The sequence below is a fragment of the Cryptomeria japonica genome, chromosome 5 (assembly GCF_030272615.1).
Source record: "Cryptomeria japonica chromosome 5, Sugi_1.0, whole genome shotgun sequence".
NCBI classification, from domain to species: domain Eukaryota; kingdom Viridiplantae; phylum Streptophyta; class Pinopsida; order Cupressales; family Cupressaceae; genus Cryptomeria; species Cryptomeria japonica.
In genome coordinates this window covers 757,390,070-757,411,164 of record NC_081409.1, presented here as the reverse complement: position 1 = coordinate 757,411,164, position 21,095 = coordinate 757,390,070, and the positions used below count along the sequence as shown (strand labels likewise).

General features: G+C 34.9%; 1 protein-coding gene across 3 annotated transcripts; it reads right to left on the bottom strand.

Annotated features, from left to right (window-relative positions):
- Positions 1-11,756: 11,756 nt before the first annotated feature.
- On the bottom strand, positions 11,757-19,086 carry LOC131036476 (U-box domain-containing protein 4). Of its 3 annotated transcripts, none has more exons than XR_009104106.2 (3): positions 16,796-19,085; positions 12,556-12,670; positions 12,102-12,240 (listed from the first exon to the last, which is right to left on the bottom strand). XR_009104106.2 is itself a non-coding variant. In XM_057968378.2 (3 exons), the coding sequence occupies exons 1-2, from the start codon at positions 18,251-18,253 to the stop codon at positions 16,557-16,559; spliced, it is 1,512 nt and encodes a 503-aa protein (XP_057824361.2). In that variant the 5' UTR covers positions 18,254-19,086; the 3' UTR covers positions 12,104-12,240; positions 16,534-16,556. The 3 variants fall into 3 exon arrangements, 2 of the variants coding, with proteins under 2 accessions (XP_057824360.2, XP_057824361.2); XM_057968378.2 differs by lacking the exon at positions 12,556-12,670 and adding an exon at positions 16,534-16,610 and having other exon boundaries at positions 12,104-12,240; positions 16,796-19,086; XM_057968377.2 differs by lacking the exon at positions 12,556-12,670 and having other exon boundaries at positions 11,757-12,240; positions 16,796-19,076.
- Positions 19,087-21,095: the final 2,009 nt, after the last annotated feature.

Sequence of the window (21,095 nt, the reverse complement as noted above, 5' to 3'; positions counted from 1 at the left end):
TTAAATAAAATCCTATTTTCCCTCACCCACCAAATCCACTTACATTCCTAAAACCCCCTTCTAGATTCTTCTAACCCCTTCCTAATTAGCCTAATCCATTCCCTAAGTATTGTCACATTCCTAAGCAACTTGGAGTCACTTCTCAAAGACTTCAAAGTCTTTGAAAAACATTTAATGCTTTGTGTGTTCAACAATTTAACCTCCAAAGTCTTCCAAAACCCCTAATGGCTCTTACATGACCATTAATGGCTCTTACATAACCATTTATGGTTATTTCAACTTGCACTCGTGTCTCCTCAAGCATTTATTGCTTTGATCATGTTTATCCCTTTTGCCTTTGCACAAGAGGTTATCCATTGGATAAAAGCTTTATTTTTTGAATAAAGAGTTTATTCATTCAACTAACCTTGACCTTAACTCTCAGGTCATGCCAAGCATTTAATGCTTATTCCCTCTCCTCTCAACCTATCTCACATTGACACTTGTCATCCTGGGATTGGATTGAAAGCCCTCACATGGATCTCAAATCATTCAATCCTGACCCTTGTTGAGATTACTCAATCTCAACCATCCATTGCTCCATTTTTCCTATAAATAGAGCCCATTTCTTCATAATCCAGATCCTGAAAACTTGTATGCATTTAAGCTATAGACATTTTGAGAGAGCATTTTAGCATAATCAACTAATATCTTGTCATTTTCGATAAAATAAATCATTTTAGTATCAATAGCATAGTATTAGTTTTTTATTCACATTTAGAGCAAATACTTCAATCTCAAACCTCCATAAGCATCCATAGTGCAAAAAGCTACTGAGAGCTACACTATTTTGGAACTTGGAGAGGAGAGGAACAAGGGAGAAGAAACCAAGAGCATGTTAGGAGGTATTTGGAGATGCCTCATCATATTTACCTTCTTAGTTAGATATTTTATCATGCTTTTGATATCTCTTTTGATATGCTTGTGTAGGAAAGTATTTTGTTTGTGATTTCTGACACTAACAGTTTGGCTTTTCTTCTTGTTTGTGTTTTGTTATCATTGACTAACCTTCCCTTTTTGCAGAGCATCACATACAAATAGACAATGAACCCCAGAACACCTAGAGAACCCATTGTTTGAACATGGTCTCTGATACCAAGTGTAACACCCTGCTATGAGGCCTAGAGGACTTAAACAAAATAAACAACAATAAAATGCGAATTATTTTTTTTTTGTTATTAAAAGTTAAACCATACAATTACATACATCTAACATATATACAGGAATACCGGTGGAGGAGAGTCGTGATAGTTTGTGTCCCTCTGAAGTGGGTGATAGAAGATCATCCCCTTGCACCCCTTATAGACTCATACCCATACAAGAATACAAACACAAGAAGTATCTCATACATAAAGAAGATATGTTAGTCCAAGATCAGTATATTCACATATAGTTCTAACATCTAACCCTCCTTCAAGATAAAATGCATAACCAACATGATAAAAGCCATCACACAAGAGAGTATCATCGAGTCATATAAACCACTAAAGAATCAACCAGAGTCAACTTAGTTAAACGGAGTTTGCTCAAGGGAGGGGCACTACATATAACATATTTCATAGTGCATATATGAATATAAAATCCATCATAAAATTTCAAGAACCAAGTCCTTAATTTTTGTGGTGAATCTTTCCTAGTTTCAAATAAGTTAATGAAATTTAGGAATAATATTTATTTCTACTATTGGGGTTTCAATAAATAAATTTTATTAATTTGGTTCTCCATTCCTTTCAATACTTTTAAATTGAAGTATACCAAAACCCCCAAAAAATCCTATCATACAAGGGAGATGCTCCTCTCAAATGTAGAGGAAAATTGTTAGTTTAATAAAAACTTGTTCAATTGTTGGAACTTTTTGTCATTACACATTAGGCAAGTCATATTAAAAATCCATAGTGAAAAAATTGTTTACAAAGAAGACTGAACTATAGAGACATTGTAGATAACAAATCTTAGATCTCTCACCCTTTTAGGAGGTGTAAGATAATTTATGTTGCATGTGTTGAATCATGTCATTTGGACTATCAATAAACATATTATTCACACTACCTCCTTATTTAATTTGTGTAATAGTCTGGGGTTCCCTTGCCTTTGAATATTTTCTCTTAGTTGTGAGGGCTTTTGGTCCTACTTTCATTCTATGGTAGATTTGGTTCAAGCAAAACAAAAAAAATTTCCAAGAGTGTCAATTTTAATTTTGTGCATTTGGCATAAGATTAAGGGTATGCTTAAGGAGACTACAATGGCTAAATTGAAGGTTGATGAATCTCTTACCTCTCCTAATTTGCAACTAGAAATCTTGTAGATTAGTCCCTTTTATTTAATTATCAAGCTAGATTTGACATTTGGACCTAGACTTCTAGGAATGTTAATAGGGTTGGAAAACCATCTCCTCCTCAATGCATGTTCTTTAAAATTAGTATGAGCGGGTCCTCTTGGGACAATCTAAGTGATCTAGGATTGGTGAATTTTTCTAAGATAACGATGGGTTGGTTCCTTTCTTCTTCTCTAGTTATATGAAATGACATTCCAATAATCAAATGGAAGCTTTGGTCATTATTATGGCTCTAAAAAGAGCTTGTGTTAAGGGTTGTAAAAAGGTTATATGTGAAACAAACTCCTTGATTCTAGTCTCCATTCTAAAAAAACTTTTAGGAGTAATCTTGAAGATTGGTTGTGGCGGCTATGAAGATTCCAAGTTTGGCCACAAATTTTGACTCCATATATTTTGTTAATATTCCTAGAGTGTGATTATCTAAATAGATTTTCAAGGGGGTGTAATTGGAATGTTTTGGATTGAGGGGGGATTGACATAGGGTAATTACCCACATGTTCTTCAACTTATACAAGATAATCAAGTAGATAGAGGTTAGCTTTTCAATTCTAGGTTTTAGTAAGTCTTGATTGGTGTGTTGGGAGTCTAAAGTGTTATGGTGATTGGTATTGTAGGAACCCCTCATGGTTTTTTGCTTTTGAGAAGTGTAGTGATAGATATAACTATTTGTAAATCTATCTGGTGTATTTGTATGTAATTCTCTTTAAAAAAGTAATAATTTTGCCCCCTCCCCCCAAAAGTATGCATTAGTCTTTAATGAGAATGATAAAAAATCAATACACTTCACTCTACACTCTAATCAACACATATACACCTATAAAATATGATATTAAACTATTGTCTCACACCTCCAATATATAGTCAAAAAGAGAGGGAAAAGCATAAATGGTTTCACCAAAATAATGAATACCAAAACCATAGTATCATGCAAAAACTTCATGCCCACCTTGGAGAGCATCTTTTGAGAATAGTAAAGATGATCAATGACTTCACATGGACATCACATGGGCACAACAAATATACCCTCAAAAAGCATATGGAACTACAAAGGTATGTTTGACTCATAACTCCTTGATGGCTCACATCCTCAATCATAGCATTCCATTATGGAGAAGATAACTCAAGTGTATACCATCTAGTATGACAATATTCTCCACTTCTTAATCGCAACACATAGAAGTGGGAAATAGCATTTATTGAGTCAAAATTCAAATATAACCACCATTGTAGTGTTATATATCCCATATGAATGCATTTGACATCTAGTATCAAGCTTCTAGGATAATCTAAATAAAAATAAATTCTCCAATCGCACCATAAATATCCATGTGCAACTTCCAAGGGTGTTGGAGATAGATAAAATAAACATACAATTTGCAAGGTCAATGACATTTTAATCTTAACATCCCTCCTATGTTCTAGAGCTAAATGCACCTTGTCTATTTCACTTAATTTCCTATATTAGCAACATTACGAATTATCTACTTTCAATTGTCACTGCTTCAATTAATTTGTATTGAGTCATTCTAATATGAGTACATTTAATTTAATTATCCCATGTTAATAAAGGGAAAATAATTTTCATTCATAAATAAAATGAATACTAAATTTTTATCCTAGCATCTTGATTTCCATCATTCCTTTAGCTAGAAACCCATTGCCTAAGGGGAACTCTTTAAATTTTTGTGTATTCCCTTTGTGTTTCAAGCTTATCAATCTGAGTTGTAATAGCATGTGATTGAGAAAATCAAGAAAAAGCTCTCACATTATATTGCCAAACACTTTCATTGATTGGTAAAATATTTATTTATTGTGGCGACAAATATTTGTTATTCCTCTTTTTGGTTTCCTTCCAAAGTGTCATATTGCATGATTCAAAAACTTTTGTGGGACTTTATATGGGCTAATCCAAGCCACAATAAATATATGCATTGTGTTGTTGAGTACTTTTATTCCCTACAAGATAATCTAGTGGGATAGACCTTATTAATGTCAATAGACAAGATATTGCTTTATGCACTAAGTGGATTGTTAGAGTTTATAATGGAAATGAAAAAATATTTTTATTACAGCTTATATTACTTTTAATTCATCATATGCGTGTCCAATTTAATATGGCGTTGGTTCACATTCCCTTGCATTTTTTGTCATTCCTATTAAACTCAATGACACTTTTGTGGTAAGAAGTATTAGAAAACTTGTTAAACTATTAAGCCTCTATTGTTGTGGAATGGGATTGGATTTCATGATGGATTATCCACCAATCAACAATCTATATGGTGGTCTCCAATCATCTCATTTCAAGACAAATTGTTGCTTCTACTCTCTTGATGCACTCCCTTAAGTTCCTTAGAATGGGAACTAGACACCTACAAGATCTCTACTCCAAGGATAATTCCATACTTCTTTCTTAGCCTCATGCCAAACCAAAGTTTAATTTAAGCTACACTAAGCAAGAAACCTACCAAACAATAATTAAGGTTGTGCCTTCTTAGCATTTACACAAAATATTTGTGTACTCCATTAATCTTTGGTGGATAGACTGGAAATGGTATGTGTTGATCACTGGAATTGCTCCTAGGAAAACAACCTTATGGGAAACTCAACAATGGGGGACTTTTTAGAAGTCGGCTCTTCGTTCATTGAGGGGGGAAAAGGGGAAGAAAGAAACATAAAAGTAAAAACCTATTTTAAAAGCGATGCACTGAATTGATTTTAATGCACTAAGGAGCACATGGAACTTCACATACATGTCATTTTGAGGCCCATTCAACAATCTATATGCCCAGAACACTGATCAAGATATAATAAAAAATCCTTTTAACATAAAACAATATACACCATGCATCCACCAGATAACAAGTGCAAAAACATAGTTTAATCAGGAGAGTATTAAGATATATTTCTAAAGTTATGTCAAAATTTCAAAGATGCGCAGAAAACTATCAATGTACATTGAACAACAGTAATCATAGAGACCACATGCACAATTTGATTATCCTTTCTTCAGAAATACAATCACGAATTAAAGGCCAAATTCCTTTCTAGACTACTTGTCTATATCTTTCTCAAATAAAAATTCTGAACCTTTTGCAAGACAAAAATCACTATTCTTATAGACCAAGACCTAACAACCCAGAGCTGGGAAAACATAAAAGCATCCTCAAAAGATATTGCTGGCACTTCCTCCGCATTCATGGAACATCCAAAAACCTGCAAATGAAACCACTCTCGGCTTCGAGTGAAACAACATCTGTTGTTCGGTCATTCAGATAAAAAAGGATCCCTCAGCGGTTCTCTTGCAACGGCCCCTTCAACAAATCCAGAAAAAAGTCCCCAAGATAAATAGTAGTTATTTGCAAAACGGCCCCGCTAACTGAAAACACGAAACCATTATTTCGTCGCTCTAGAAAACACGTGCTAGCAGGAGGGAAGGAGTTGGGCTCTACAAAAATGTAATCTCATGACCTCTCGGGGAGCTGCCACGTATCGTAACATCTTCATCCTAAACTATGGGCCCAACTCTACGGGTTAGAAAAGACAGAACGCCACGTGTTAGAAGAACGCGACTCTCCTGCAAAGAAAAGAAAACGGCACTAAGAACATGCATTGTGCCAACACGTGTCGGTGGGCACAAGGCTATCAAAACACAGCGTGGACAAAATAAAATACATAGTATGTTAATAATCATTTTAATGATATTATGTTTCCACAATCCATAGTGTTGATAGTCGTTATTTCTGGATTCAATTGTGTGTGAGTTTTTTTCATCAAAAGATATATGAAAAAAAAACTCACACAATTGAATTTAGAAACAACTATCAATACTTCTTTTAGTAATTACACTCCTAAGAAAGGATATAGGTGGTTTTTTCCTCATCTTTTTGTGATTCAAAAGCTTAGTATCAAGAGGTCTCTATAATCTCCCACTTTTTCTTGAGCTAATTGGTTTTCTAACAATGTGGAAAGTAGTTGTGGAGCCCAAAGTTGCCCAATTTGTTTCTTGTTTTCTTTGCCAAGGCCTTCTGATTGGCACTTGTTTAATGTGTATTGGTTTATATAATCTAGGATTTCTATGTCGTGGGCAGCCAAAAAACCCTTTCATCTTTTCTAGTTTTGTGTTATAAGCACAATATCTAACAACTTATCCATGATTTAAATTCCATCCTCTACAATGTAAACCCTTTACTTAGCACAAAGTCCTTGGTGAAGGGGCAAGTTTTCCGCAAATTTCTAACTATGACATGCTTTTAGACAAGTTTTTTTTGTATCTAGAAGGATAAAAAATTGTCTATTTTTATTCATTTTACTTTAAATACTAGCTTTGTTATTCATTCGATATTATCAGTAATCTCTTATGTACTCATGCAAATTTAAGTTCAAGCCGATAAGTTGGCATTAGTGGTCCTTTGGTCAATAGGGGAATGCCCCTTGCATTATCTAACTAGGATTCCACCTTCTTTGTTATCCTATACATGATCCCCCCGTTAAGACCCATGACACAACCACTCAAAGTCCTCTTAGCATCACCCACACAACTATTAAAACACTTCCATTCCTCCAAACAACACTCTAGGTAGACCTCGCTAGTACCTCTAACATCTAACTACCAAGGTGGGTGGCCTCTACTTATATGTCCTCTTAATGATATGGATGGGCCTCCTCAAATTAAAATAAATTGCCACATTTGTGTCTTGTTACATCTGCACCAAAGATTGTATAAAACTAGTCCCAAAAGGATCTAAAGGATAGAATTATTGTTGCTCAAACTAACTAGGCACTGATGGAGGATGGCAAGAACTTATCAAATGGAGGGTGGGATAACCCTAATGGGCAAAATGGGCAAGACCCTTACAAACCCTAACATTAGAGTTACCCTTACTAGATAATAGCAATATCTTCTTTCTATTTCTAATAAATTGGTGTCTAATAATTGTTTTCTTTGTGAGAACATCTTTTTATTTTTTATATAAATGTTTCCTTTTTTGAGACCACATGTTTTTATTATTTCCTAACTCTACTAATTTACTTTAAAGTGTGATTCCATACAACCCATATTTTGTAGTTTCCATACAACCCATATTGTGTAAGATTACTTGTATATTTTAACTTAGAATTTTAATATAAGTTTTCCTATTAAAAAGAAATCTAAAATATTAAACAAAGAATAAGTCAAGTTATAAATAATTTAAAAATATTAAACAAAGAATAAGTCAAGTTATAAATAATTTAAAACTATCAATTTGTTTAAGAAGTTATCATATAAATAAATAAATAAACTCCTTCCCATAAATGCTACTTCTCTATCCGATGTTTGGCCAAAAAAAAAAAAGGCATACTTCCATAAAAAGCTGTGTAATTATGACCAACTTTTCAGTATTCTTTATATATGTACAAAGTTTATTGTTCACTTCCAAGTTGCAACCATTCAATAAAATATATAATCACATCTTAACTTAACTTCTATCATCCACCATAAATTTCTCATGATATTTCCCTCATTTTAAAATACAGTAATAATTTATTTTATCTTAAGGGAAGTGTATCCGTAGTCATTATAACTTTGCCATCAACAGATTCTAAATGATATATTGGATTTTGATAATAAAAAGTTGGTTGCCTTAGTATGTGACTTAACTGCTTATAGTTATTGTTTTGGCTTCTAAATAGTAATGATTCATGCTGTGGAATTTGTTATGGAGGCAAGGGTAAAAAAAAAATGGTCATTTCAAAGTGTTGCCCAATACCTACTTAAAGATGCTCCAATAACCGTGCACTTAAAATTGCCAATACTTATGCAAAAATAATTGAAACATGAGAAATAGCTAAGCTAATACTCTTCCCCTAATTCCCCTAATTTATTAATTAATTATGAATCTCCTTTATGCTGGTCACACTCAAAGTGCAGGAAAATTCTATCTCATAACTTTATATCGTAGTAAAATGAATAGGCCAAAACTGGTAAGCTGAAGTACTCATCATTCCAACCATTTTTGTTTTGTATTGTATAAACTATCAAGCATAAGATTACAAGATACTGGTGATAATCAAATACCAGCAGACACAGAGTACCTCAGCTGGTAAAAGACACCAAATACCAGCAGACACAGAGTACCTCAGCTGGTAAAAGATAGGCAGCTGTGCAGCAATACCAAAACTGGTAAACTGACACAGTCATCATACCAACCCTGACAAAGCTACCCCACAAATAGTACAAGAAAGTGAGTTGTCATCCATGGTGCAATACCCAAAAGCCCAGACGCTACTAAGACAGCTAATGCACAGGGGGGCTAAACTACAAGATTAGGTGCAAAAAGATTTTGCCTTTAAATAAGTTTACCAAATACATCATTGAGCTCTAAAATATTTGCCATTGAAACACATTTGTTGGCTTTGACCATAAAGGTCTTCTCCTTTTACTGTGAAAATCAAAGTTTGTAACTACCCTTGGGCATTACCATTGTATTATAAGCAAGATCATGTGGGCCAAGTGCTTTCTTACAGCATAAGTTAAACTTGCTTTAATTATGTGTAAGGCACTTTACACTGTGTACATCCCCTGTGTATAAAGTACTTCTGTAATCCAATTTCCTTCAATGGATTGAGTAACAGTTTCAATGAATTCAAATATGTACTTTGATTATATATTTTTATCATTTCAACTTTTTCACAAGTCTTCTAGTTACGTGCACACCTCTTTTCTAGTTACCTATACACTTCTTAGGTTAAGTAAAAAATTTAATATTTTGTACAGAAAGTTTACATGATTTATATCAAATATAATTAAATACAGATGATCATATATTTATTATGAAAAGTAATTGTAAAATTATATCTATTCTCATTCTTGTATGAAAGGAAAGTAGTTCATAATTATAATGATGTGCTAAGACTATATATATATCAAATATTATCAAATGATGTGCTAAGACTATATATATATCAAATATTATCAAATAGAATTATAATATAAAATTGTAGCCATGCATTCATTATAATTAATTGATGGACCAGATATCTTAAATACCATATCATAGGTTTAAGCTGCAAAGTACCCTTCAAATTCCTGTACGAAAATGATTGACAGAGACCATTAAAATAAAAGATTGCAGTATTTATTACCAATATATTTTATTTTCAAACATAAAATCACCGCTAGTCAATAGTACAATTAGAAAGTAACATTTAATTGGTTGAAGATTTAGTTTGTTTCCTAATTATGTTATTTACTAGAGTTCAAATCCTTCATAGGGGAAAGGACCCAGTAGTTGTGCACCCTAACTTCGCGCTTCTTAAAATCCTACTTGAAAATTTCAAATCACTCCGATTTTTTTCCAGCAGCTTACTTGGCAAGTCCCCTGCTTATAACTAAGGTTTCAAGACCACATCATCAAATATGATGCCACATCAGCATGCTTTTTGCCAAGGTGTCCAAAACAACCCCAAAAAAAGTGAGACCAATAGGCATGCAAAAGAGACCCCAATAGTTGTGCAGCTGACATGGCATCACCTAATTGGTTACTTTTTACAATATTACTACATTTTTTAACAACTATTGGTACATTTCCTAACAACTGTTGGTACATTTCTTAACAAAAATTGATATTTTTTGTTTCAAACAATAGGTTTTATTTGTTCAATTTTTGGAACAAAAGGTATCAACAACCCTCACAACAATTGGTACAAGCTCAACTACTGGGTCATTTCCCCTAAATAGGTATAGTTGGATACAGAGCAATTTGTAGGTGTTTCTGCCAAATCGACCCCTCTATACGTAACTCTGACCAACTACTCCCCTACTATCAACAATTTAACTAAGGACAGCTTCCAATTTCCCTACTATCAACAATTTAACTAAGGACAGCTTCCAATTTAGAGCAAGTACTTTGACAATGACCATTGAAATAAAAGATTGCAGTATCCATTGCCAACATATTTTATTTTTTAAACAAAAAATCACCCGCAAGCCTGTACTGCAATTAGATAGCAGAATCTAATTGGTTGAAGATTAGTATGGTTCTTGATAAGGTTATTTACTTGAGTTGGAATCCTTTTTAGGTAGATTCAACTGGCGACAATTTAACAAAGGAAGGCTTCTAATTTAGATGTATACTTATTTTAGATGTATACTGCTTCCTTATCATGTTGTAATCCACTTTAAAAAGGATACAAATATCAATATCTATGTAATCCAGTTGTTTCCCAAACAAAATCTATATATTATTTTTAATATTTATAAATTATATTTTTCTCTATTTCATTAATATATATATGAATGACGGTGAAAATATTATAACAGGGTGTTTTACAGCTAAATAGGCCAAACACATCTGAACGGCCACAACTTTATAAGGATTCTCATCATGTAGTTAATGCAAGGGCAGGAACATGCATTATCATTCTACTGGAGATAAAAAGTTGCTACTAAGAAACGTATAGCTTATCATTCAACCCATAAACCAAAAGTCGTAATGTGACAGATAAAAGATCTGTAGAACTTTCCATTTGGACTCAAACGGTCGGCAGCAAATTGTACTCTGTAATTCCATTGGGCAAAATACCACGTGGAGAACCACCATAGAAGATTAGAGAGCGACATGACAATTATAGCCTTGGTGTATTTACGAGGGTTTTACCACCGACTTTATTCAACAACCCAAATCCACAGAAAAATTAATGGCAGTGCAGATAGCGTTGTAACAGAGACTCCCAGATATCATATCGGCCTAACTGATTTCCTGCTGTAAAGTATTCAATTCATAACTTGTAGATATGGGTCCTTGTCAAATAATACTTTGGCCTAATTAATTTCACGCTGTGAAGTAAAGGATTCATAACATAACTTTAGGTATGGGTCCTTTTCAAAAAATTTAAGTGTTACCCACATTTTAAAAGAGAGCACTCAAGTGGCTCATTTAGTGGTGTATAGGATGGTGTAGATTCATTCCAAATAGTTTCAAATATTGGCTTGCCAGTTCGTTAAGCCAATTTAGGCACTGCACATTTTAAAAGCCCCACACAGCCAAACAACTTGTATCCATGTCTTACTCATCGAGTGGACAAGCTGAATTTGTGAAAAGTTATCTACAAAAACAGTACTCTTAAACTGAACTCAGTGCATTTGATCATTAATTGTGTTTTGCTTAACTGGATTAAAGCAATTAGGTCTTTACAAATGACAATATACAGCCATGCATGCAAAGGCAATGCTAGTCAAACAAAGAAAAGAACTGACAGTGCTGATCCAGTTAGAGAGAGAAAAAAAAAGAACAGACATAGAAACTTGAAAGATTTGCATGAGGAATACAAAAGCATATAGAACATTGTGGTCTCAATTGTTTTGAAGAATGAAAAGGTAAAACAATCCTCATGGGAAAAAACATGATAATAATTTCACATATATTTTCATTTTGCCCCAAGATTTTTCATTACAATCATATGATTAAAACTTATAAGGAAATCCTGCACTTCCAAAATCATATATTGCCTACCCCTCTGTACAATAGTAAGGAAAGGAATGCTTCCGCAGACTGCTATAACTCTACATCTACAAGCTCACTCTGAAGGACATCATGAACAGGCAAGAGAAACATGCCATTTCTGACTATACCAACTGTTTATACAAACACAGTGTCCTTCGAGAGGTTCAACATGTATAAACAAAATATATTAAGGTCTGCGAGACTGATGTACGTTACACTATACTGTTCGTATTTACAGGCTCAATCATACAGACTACAATTTGTATTCCTTCCTAGGCAGGACATTAGCTTGTGGAAATTTGCTTATGATGTTGAGCACTCTGATTGCTGCTCACGAAGACTCCCCTGTCTTGGCTCCCTCAAGTACTGAAGAAGAGCTGAAGCCTGTGGAGTAAAAGATGCAGCCAAGCAAATTTGTAAGAAGAAAAATATCAGTGGCTAATTAATATTCACCAATTGTTTTGGCTTCTTTTAACCGTCAATTACAAATGAAAATATTGACATTCCAAAATTTGAGAATATTTAGTAATTAAACTTAAAGAGTTCCATCCAAATGTCTTCTAAAATATATATTTCATTTTTTTACTGTAAAGCAGTGTAATGTGTGTAGCAGTATCAAGAATTCTGCAGTCTAGGGCTCTTTAACTTTTAAGCATACAAAGTCAAACACATTCTTAAGAGAAATAAGCTTTTACATACATAATTTGGCTTGCCGTAAAGTTGAATGAATAGTGTAAAGGGAACTTTAGCCTGAAATTCAAGCTGCCATGTTCCTTCCTTGATTTCGTATAAATTCCAATACCATCTTCCTATGCTATAAGTTAGTAGTCAGTATTCACCAGTAGCATGCAGTGCAAGGAAAGTCAAATTTTACAAAAGTTGATGACAATATAAGAAGAAGTAAATAAGAGAAAAAGGATGTTTATTTTTGTAATAGAATGATACTGTAAGAAATTTGAATTAGCATCTTGATGGTGAAGAGTTTTACCCAGCACTAAATGCAATATGAATGTTTAAATTGACAATTATCAAAAGACCATTTTAAAGACTAACCTGCTAATTGGTGTTCACATTATTAAAATTTGTCTACTAAGTGGAAAATATCAATTTTCTGACCACATTTAATAACACTCGTGGAAAATTTTCTTACTTCCAAAAATTTACCTCCAAACTGTCTGATTCCAAAGTGTGTTTTCATTCAACAAATGATGAACAAATTGAAAGTAACATTTTCCATGATACTTCCCTGGAGTTCAGCATTCAATTTTCCAACACTCAATTGGAATATGGAACTATTTATATATTCCAGTACTTAAAGCTATTTTTCTTGACCTGTCAGAAAATTCAAAATCTTGCTAACTAGAGGTTTTCTGAGACCGGTCGGAGGAAAAAAAATCTGCCTAATTCTGATGAAAACAATTACGATAAGCGGCTCAGAAGTGATGTTCAACACAATCTCAAAATTTTGAAACAAAAACCTTTTGAATTGTGTTGCATTTCTCTTTCTACCCTAGGCTGGAATAAGCAATAAGAAATATGAAGAATAAAAAATTTCCAACTATTTCTGAAGAAGAAGTAATCACACTAACTGTCATCAAAATTAGAAACTTCTCATTGAACTTATTGGGAAAAATTAGTTTTCTGATTACGCTAAAACCACTAATTGATCAAAACAGGTTTTCAGGCACTTGGCAAAAACAGTTTCTCAATGTGGCAGAAAGAAATTTAAAATACCAACTATGTTAACATCAGTGATTAATGTACATAAATTATCTAGCAAAAGCATGAAGTGTCCACAATGGCAACCATTATTCTCTATTAACTGATCTTGCCACAGATACACATGTTGCATATGATGCATATCTGCAAACCTATCTTATCCACAACTCTTATTATAATTTAGAATTGATCCTTGATATATAGTTCAGAAAATCATTCCTTAATTAGGGCAAACATTCTTGGGACTCTGCATGCAAGTAACTTAATGTCTGTGGTTCTATCACAACCTCAACCATTACTACAAACTACGATTTGAAGCATGGATCTTGCCCAGCAAGAAAAATACTTCTTTGTTGGACAAAATGAGAAGATGATATATCAAAAGTTCCTTATTTTCTAAAATCATAGTTCTAAGAATTCATGTTGTAGAAGCTTAAAAGATAAGACAAGCTCCCACATATGTGGGCCAGATCTGGAAATCTGAAAACTTGTCTATAAAATAGACTAGTCCATTTATGTCAATCAATTCCTCATGGAGATAGCGATCCAGCTCCAATTGAAGAACATTCAAGTGAGAATTCAACCAGCAAGCAATTTCTGGTTGGATACAATGGTCTTATTGTGTGATTTTCAAAAGGATTTGTAGAAGTCAAGCATTGTGAATCTCAAGACCAATTAAGCTTCAGAGCTTGAGCAGTTTCAAGAAACTAGCCAGATGCTCATCCAATTTGTACGATAAAAGGAAATATTCAGTGGAATGTCTATTAGGTTGCTGGAAAACCTGAACTGTAGAGTCTATAGAAGACCCCTTCTGGCCAATTGAGTTCTTAATGATGAAATACATTATTGTAATGGTGAAATTTGCATATCCATGGCATGTCCCATTTAGTTTTGGACCCCATTTTAAGAGAACAAATGGCACAATCTTGTGTGAAGTCAGTTTCATTTACACACATTCTCATGCATTTGACCTTATCCCATTCATTTCTACACATTTTTCCATACACTTTGCATTCACTTCATCCCCCATGTCTAGACATTCATTCCCTACATTGGATTTACTGTTTTTCTTTCCTGAGTCAATCCCACAAGTGTGAAATCAATCCCACAAGTGTGAAATCAATCCCACATCCACAGATCCAACCCCCAAAATTTCAAAATTCAAATTCAAATTTTGGCCAACTCCCACGCATTTCTTTCCTGCCAAGAGCTGACTCCATACATATTTGGCATGATTTATTCATATAGCTACGTACTTGTATTTAAAGGCATTCAATATGAACCCATTTGAACCTTAAGCATGCATAAAGCATTCATCAATCAAATCATTCACATATAACTCTAGGAACAGATCAAAGTTGAGCACTCAAAGTTATATAAGCTTGCATCATCATGCTAGAGCACTTGCATGTCTGAAGATTTCTGTCCTTGATCATTGCTTCAACAATAGTACAGATTTAATCCTAGTGATCAGTAGCCTCCCCAAGGTAATTAATTGGGCAAAGGCAGAGAATCGGGTGAATCAGAATACAGAAGTACACACTATGCCAGTTTAATCTGCAGGCCACAGATCAGACCTACCCACAGAAATGACCCAGATCCATGGGATCAACCCACAGCAGAGTTGAAAGCCTATCCTAATTCTGAGGCAACAGATAGACAAAGAATATAGATTTCCAGTCCCAAGACAGTCAGATATCAGAGTTACTCATCTTCATTTCTTTCTAGAGCTAAGTATAATTATCCATTACATTCAATTTCCTAGCTTGGATTTTGATTATTCAATTATCAGTCCAAACGTTGTCATTTGATTTAACCTAGGTTAATTATGCTGTGTATACATCTCAATGCATTAGTCTAGGTTAAGCCTAGGATAAGCTTATTTTCCTTTACAATTATACCTCTCAACATGTGTAGAATTTTAAGTTTTTCCTAAATCCACACACAGCTCAATAGCATGGAAAAATTCACAAATGAAACTTCATAGTTCTAGAAATATAAGTCAATCCAGTTAGATTCATGATTTGCGGCATCTTATTTTCTTTAAGAAGCCTCAGACTTGCAAAAGGCATCATTCACTGTTATTTTTGAAGGTCTAAAAGATCTGTCCAGTGTATCACTTAGTCGGGTCTTACAAAAGTCACAGGCATGTCTTCTGTAAAGAAAAACTGATCAACTCTTGAAGTTTAGCTTGATCATGGTCAATTAGTTCTTCATACGATGGTTTATGCTTTATTGTTTTGATGAACACCATCTTCAACAAAATAGGATGCAGAAATTCTGCAGAGGATTGTAAATTAAGGCAGAATCTCGTACTGTCAAAAGTGCATTTTGTCTTCCTATGGAGAATTAGTAATTTTTAAGTTCCTATCCCTGAATCGTGAGACTCGTTTAGAAGTTTGCTTTCCTTTCTATCTCAACTTAGCGACCTTCAGGGTTCAAACAGTAACCCATGCTTATTAGGTTATCCCCATTAAAAGCTCAGCTGTAGATAAATTCTCTAGCGTGGGATATATACCAGCCACCATAGACCAGGGAGACCAAGCACCTTGGGCGACCTACAGATAACACGTAAGTACAGTAGGAGTCGTCGCAGACCTACATATTATAATAGCCTGATACTCTCGATTCTGCGTACCCAGCAAAAACCATCCATAAACCCGTTCCCTGCTATTAGTATTAAACAGATATCGTAATTCTAGACTAGTTAAGAACTTACAACTGTATTTGTCCTTGATCAATGATATTCATCAATATCATCATCTATTAGTATTAAAAAGTTTTTAGTCTTGTGTTAAGTTTGACAAGCTAAAGACGTTTTTAATTACCACGGACTGATATACAGTTTTTGGTAGCAGTACTTCACCCTTCACCATAAAATTTCATAGCCATAAAGAATTTCTGATCCTGGTATGCAAGCAAAATATGTGATTATGAACATCAATTGGTAACACGTACAAGCGAGTCTGAGAAGCAAACAATTACAGAGCATATTTTCTCCGCGGCCTGAGGGTCTCCAGGGGGGTCGAGTAATTCTAAAGAAACAAAAGATAAAGTTTAACTGGCAGGTAGATAAGAAATTTGTGTAGAACAGGAAATCTGACTACATTAATTGGAAGAGAAAGATAGAGAAGATAAAAATAAAAAGGGACAAATAAATTGAAAGCAAGACTGCAACCCAAAACAGACACTTAGTTGCAGGCATCGCTGACAGAAATACCTTATGTTTGGCTCTAGTAGTGCCTGACTGTGATAGTTCCACGAGTGGAGGTATTGCCCCTTCTCTTGAGACCAATGTGCGATACAGGTAACTATCTACACAGATATGCAAAAGTGTTGCAGTGGCAAACTCTTTACCCTTTTTAGACCCACCCTCTAGTATCTCTACCAGGACTGGTATGCCCCCCGCTTCAACAATGGCGTTTTTCCCGTCTGGGACACTAGCCAGATTACTTAAAACAACAACAGCCTTATCCACCATACCAGAGGAAGGATCGGCCATGAGTTCAACAAGTGGTTTGATTGCCCCTGCCCTTATAGCCTTGTCCTTGTTCTGATGCACAGATGATAGAGTATATAGAGTCGTTGCTGCATCCTTTTTGCCCCTAGATGATCCACTGATAAGAAGAGACACCAAGGGTGGGATTGCCCCTGAAGCACCTATTGAAATCTTGTTCTCGTCTATTAGGGAGAGACACAAGAGGGCACATGCTGCATTCTGCTTGGCTACTGAAGTTCCTGTCTTCAGCACATATATTAGAGGTTTGATTGCCCCAGCAGAGGTAATTTCTGTCTTGTTACTGTCACACAGAGAGAGATTCAAAAGGGCAGTCACTGTGTTTTCTTGAGTCTGGGGGTCTGGGGAATGAAGCAAAAATACCAAAGGTTTTATGGCTCCTGCCCTCGCTATCATGACCCTGTTCTCCGTCTTATTCTTGGCTAAAAGCCTCAATTCTGCAGCTGCATTTCTCTGTGATTCGATTGAATTACCAGCGTCCAAATCCTCAACCAAAGCCTTGACAACTACTTCTAGCTTTTCAGGCTCAAGGAATTCATTAATGGCCTCTGTTCTTGCTGTGGGTGATGATGTATGTGGATTTCCCTGCATCTGTTCCTCTCCTAAATGCCTTGACTTGACTAGTCTGCCCATCCATTGTGCCTGAGATGCAGGCTCCTTCTGAACACCAGTACTATTCTTACAGGCGGGTGATGATGTTGCAGTTGCCAATCTGAGCAACTCCCCTGATATATCACTGCTATAAGCAGAAAAATCACTAAAAGCTTGAGAATAATCAAAAGAATTGGTCTCCACTCCCATTACATCACTCCCTTCCCACTCCAATTCATCCTCCTCATCATCGTCATTATCACAACTGTTTTTCATTATACCACCGACGGGCTTCTCCATTGTTCTTTTCTCCTCCATGCTAAAAGATTGCTCTGTTGAACTATCCAACGGTCCACTTGACATACTGCAACTAACTTCATCTCTAGAAAATAGCTTTGAACGGAAGGTTCTCATGGATCTGGGTGCAGGCCTCTGCAGCTTATCCATCTCGTTCCTTCTCACCCTGGACTGCATGTTAGGAAGGCTGTTGGAAAGGGAACCAAGATATGACTTGAAATGAGCTTGGGAAGATGGGTATTGCTTCGGATGGGATTCAGACATAGAAATCATCTTGGCTGTTGAGAAAATGAAAAGCTCTCCGATAAACAGGAAAATCCAACTTGTGGTTACCTATTTAGGCCCGGATAAAGTTATGTTCTGAACATCATCCTGTGCTTTGATCAGGACTGCAACTATTTGACAGGCAGGACTAATTCTTTTGGATGAAAACTGGATTGTACTTCTGTATAGATGGCACTGCCCTCCGAGACTGCAGCAGGTGGAGCATATTATGGCGGTGGCTTGGAACCAACAAAGCAAGAGTTGGAATGCAAGCAAAACTAATAAGAACTGGTACACGCTGTCGATGAAATCAAAGAGAATTTGGGAAACTATTGCAATGATTAATTAACAGGGGTCAAATAAAAGATTGGAAACCAAAAGGCGACGGGAATACATTCAATTAAAATTCTGTCTACTGTGGGCCAAGCTGAGTTCTACCTCTGGGCTTCCACTTTTTCATAACAACAAACTAAGCGCCAGCCACAAGAAAAAAAGGATGTGGTAAATAGAGGCCCTATTTAAGCCATCATCAGGCCTGATACCAAGTCCCACTGCCATTATATACCTGTGGGGGCCAATATGAGTTACCTAAGTACTTCCATCTCGCCTTACTGATTTTAATAATTACCCACAAGAGAAGCGCTCAAAATGGTTACCCCGATTCAAACACCTATGAAGTGATTTAATTACGCTAAAACCCTAACAAAGAGGTTTACAATTTTTTGATTTCCTTTATGAAACAGTGTTCTCAGATTGTGGGTCTTCCGGTCTTCGATCAAAGCTGGACAACTGACGAAAAGGGTGCCAGAAAAGCAAAGACTTGGGCGATTTTCATGGCAGGTGGTCATGATTTGAAATCAAGAGGACCTTAAACATGTGTGCCACTTGGTGGCAGTAGCTACAGTTTTGGCCAATTTGGTGTACATTTTTAACAGCTTACGACAAAAGAGCATGCAATCTGCACCACACCACAAGTAGATATTTCTTTGCTATTTAATTCAGCCCCAGGATTAATAGCGTTGGTTTTTGCTTCGGGTCACCTGGCGGCGCAGTCAGTCTGATAGCCTGACAGCTAGGATGAATGGTTACCAATTTTGATTCAGATTTTAATCATCTCTTTTTGCAACATGTGTCACTATCATATATTCAATGTGTATTTTCCAATCTCTGCACGAAAAGATTCGGACAGCAACAGGTAGATCTGGTCCCTCTTTATGCACAGGTGGAGGGGCCAACTGTCCATTGCTTCTGTCTGTCATTTTGTGGTGGAGTGATATATACATGCCTACCTACCTATTGAACCAGCCTTTCAGGCCCTGTTCCTCGGCAAACAAAAGCTTGGGAAGGGACAATTGGGAACATGGTCATTAAGGAATGGCTCTGATGCATGACATATATCAGTTTTTTTAACAGTGTGTAAAGTAATGGCTGTGAAATCAGGGTCGGTGCATGATAAAAAACAGAAACCTTTTTGGCATTGCAATTGCAGTAACTATTTTTGAAAACTTTTTACACATATCATCCTTACAAATATGATAAAAACAATGGATCTTTTATTGTTTTCAAAAGATAGGATTTACCTATATAAAAAATAAATTGATATAATGTTTTTTAACACATCCTGTGTTCAGAAATTTTGAACTTTTGTGTGGGAGGGAAAAGGTGTTGGACTGGCAGGTTGAGTGTTTTATCAAAAAGTAATATTTATCCTCTTTTTATTTGCTATCCAAAAGCTTCAAATTTTAATGGTGGAAATAGCATACCCTTTTCTTTATCTTATGCGTTGGGTCTATTTTGATTAAAATGAGTTTAAAGTAATATATTTTTATATAAATGTAGTTTATGATTTAATATATTTTTATGTAAATGTAGTTTATGATTTAATCTTATTTAATGATATTATTTTTTAAAAAATTAGGTTTTTTTTTGTTTTGAAAACATGTTGGTTCAACTTAAGATATGTTGCAAGTTTTCAAATTAAGTGTAAGCCATGGAAGAAATGAATGAAGAAAAGCAACAAAAAAAATAAAAAATAAGAATTTAATTCAAGAGAATACAAAACCTACAATAAATGAAAATACCCATATGAGAGTGATGAGTGAGTATATATAGGACTTACCAGTCAACAGACTAAAAAACACTACCAATATTGGAAAAGTGAATAAGTTCCATAACCACCCAAGAGACTAAAAACACTACCAATGTGGGATAAAGTGAAAAAGTTTATAAGTAAACTAAGTGTGAAGAGAGCTATAGTGGAAAACTCTAGCTAATAAAGAACTATAGCTAAAGAACCATATTCACACTAACAGTTTCTAAGTACCATTTATCTAAATTCACGTCATAGACATAAAGCTAACTGAATTCTAATTATCAAATTTGGTAAGGTCGTTCTTGTGAGTACAAGTTCAATTCTTAAGTCACTTATCTAGTCATGAAGATCAATTTCATAAGCACTAATCTAAAGTAGAGTAGAACAGAATCAATTTATATATTTTAAAACATCTTTTCTAACCAAACCGTATGACACATTGATGTATCAAATACCAACACCTTTAACAACACTTTCCTTTATTTGAATCCACTTAAATATTGTGTTCAATTTATTTAGGTTTTGTAATTAATTCTTTATTTACCATTCCATTTTGAGTTCTCTAATCTAGGTTGATTGTTTATTTAATTGCTTCAATTACATAGTTAGTCTATATGTTTAAGTAAGTGTGATTTATTTCTTTACATAAGATGGTGAACTTTACTTTCTTACACCTCCTTGGATTTTTCCCTTAGGATTCCTTTCTTCTCTATTAGGGTTTTAGATTTGATGCTATTGATCATCTACCTTTCATTTTAG

Coding starts and splice junctions, on each gene's coding strand:
- LOC131036476 (XM_057968377.2), bottom strand. CDS start 18,253: ATGATTTCTATGTCTGAATCCCATCCGAAGCAATACCCATCTTCCCAA. Junction 12,241..16,795: donor CTACTAGAGCCAAACATAAG/GTATTTCTGTCA, acceptor TTTACTCCACAG/GCTTCAGCTCTTCTTCAGTA.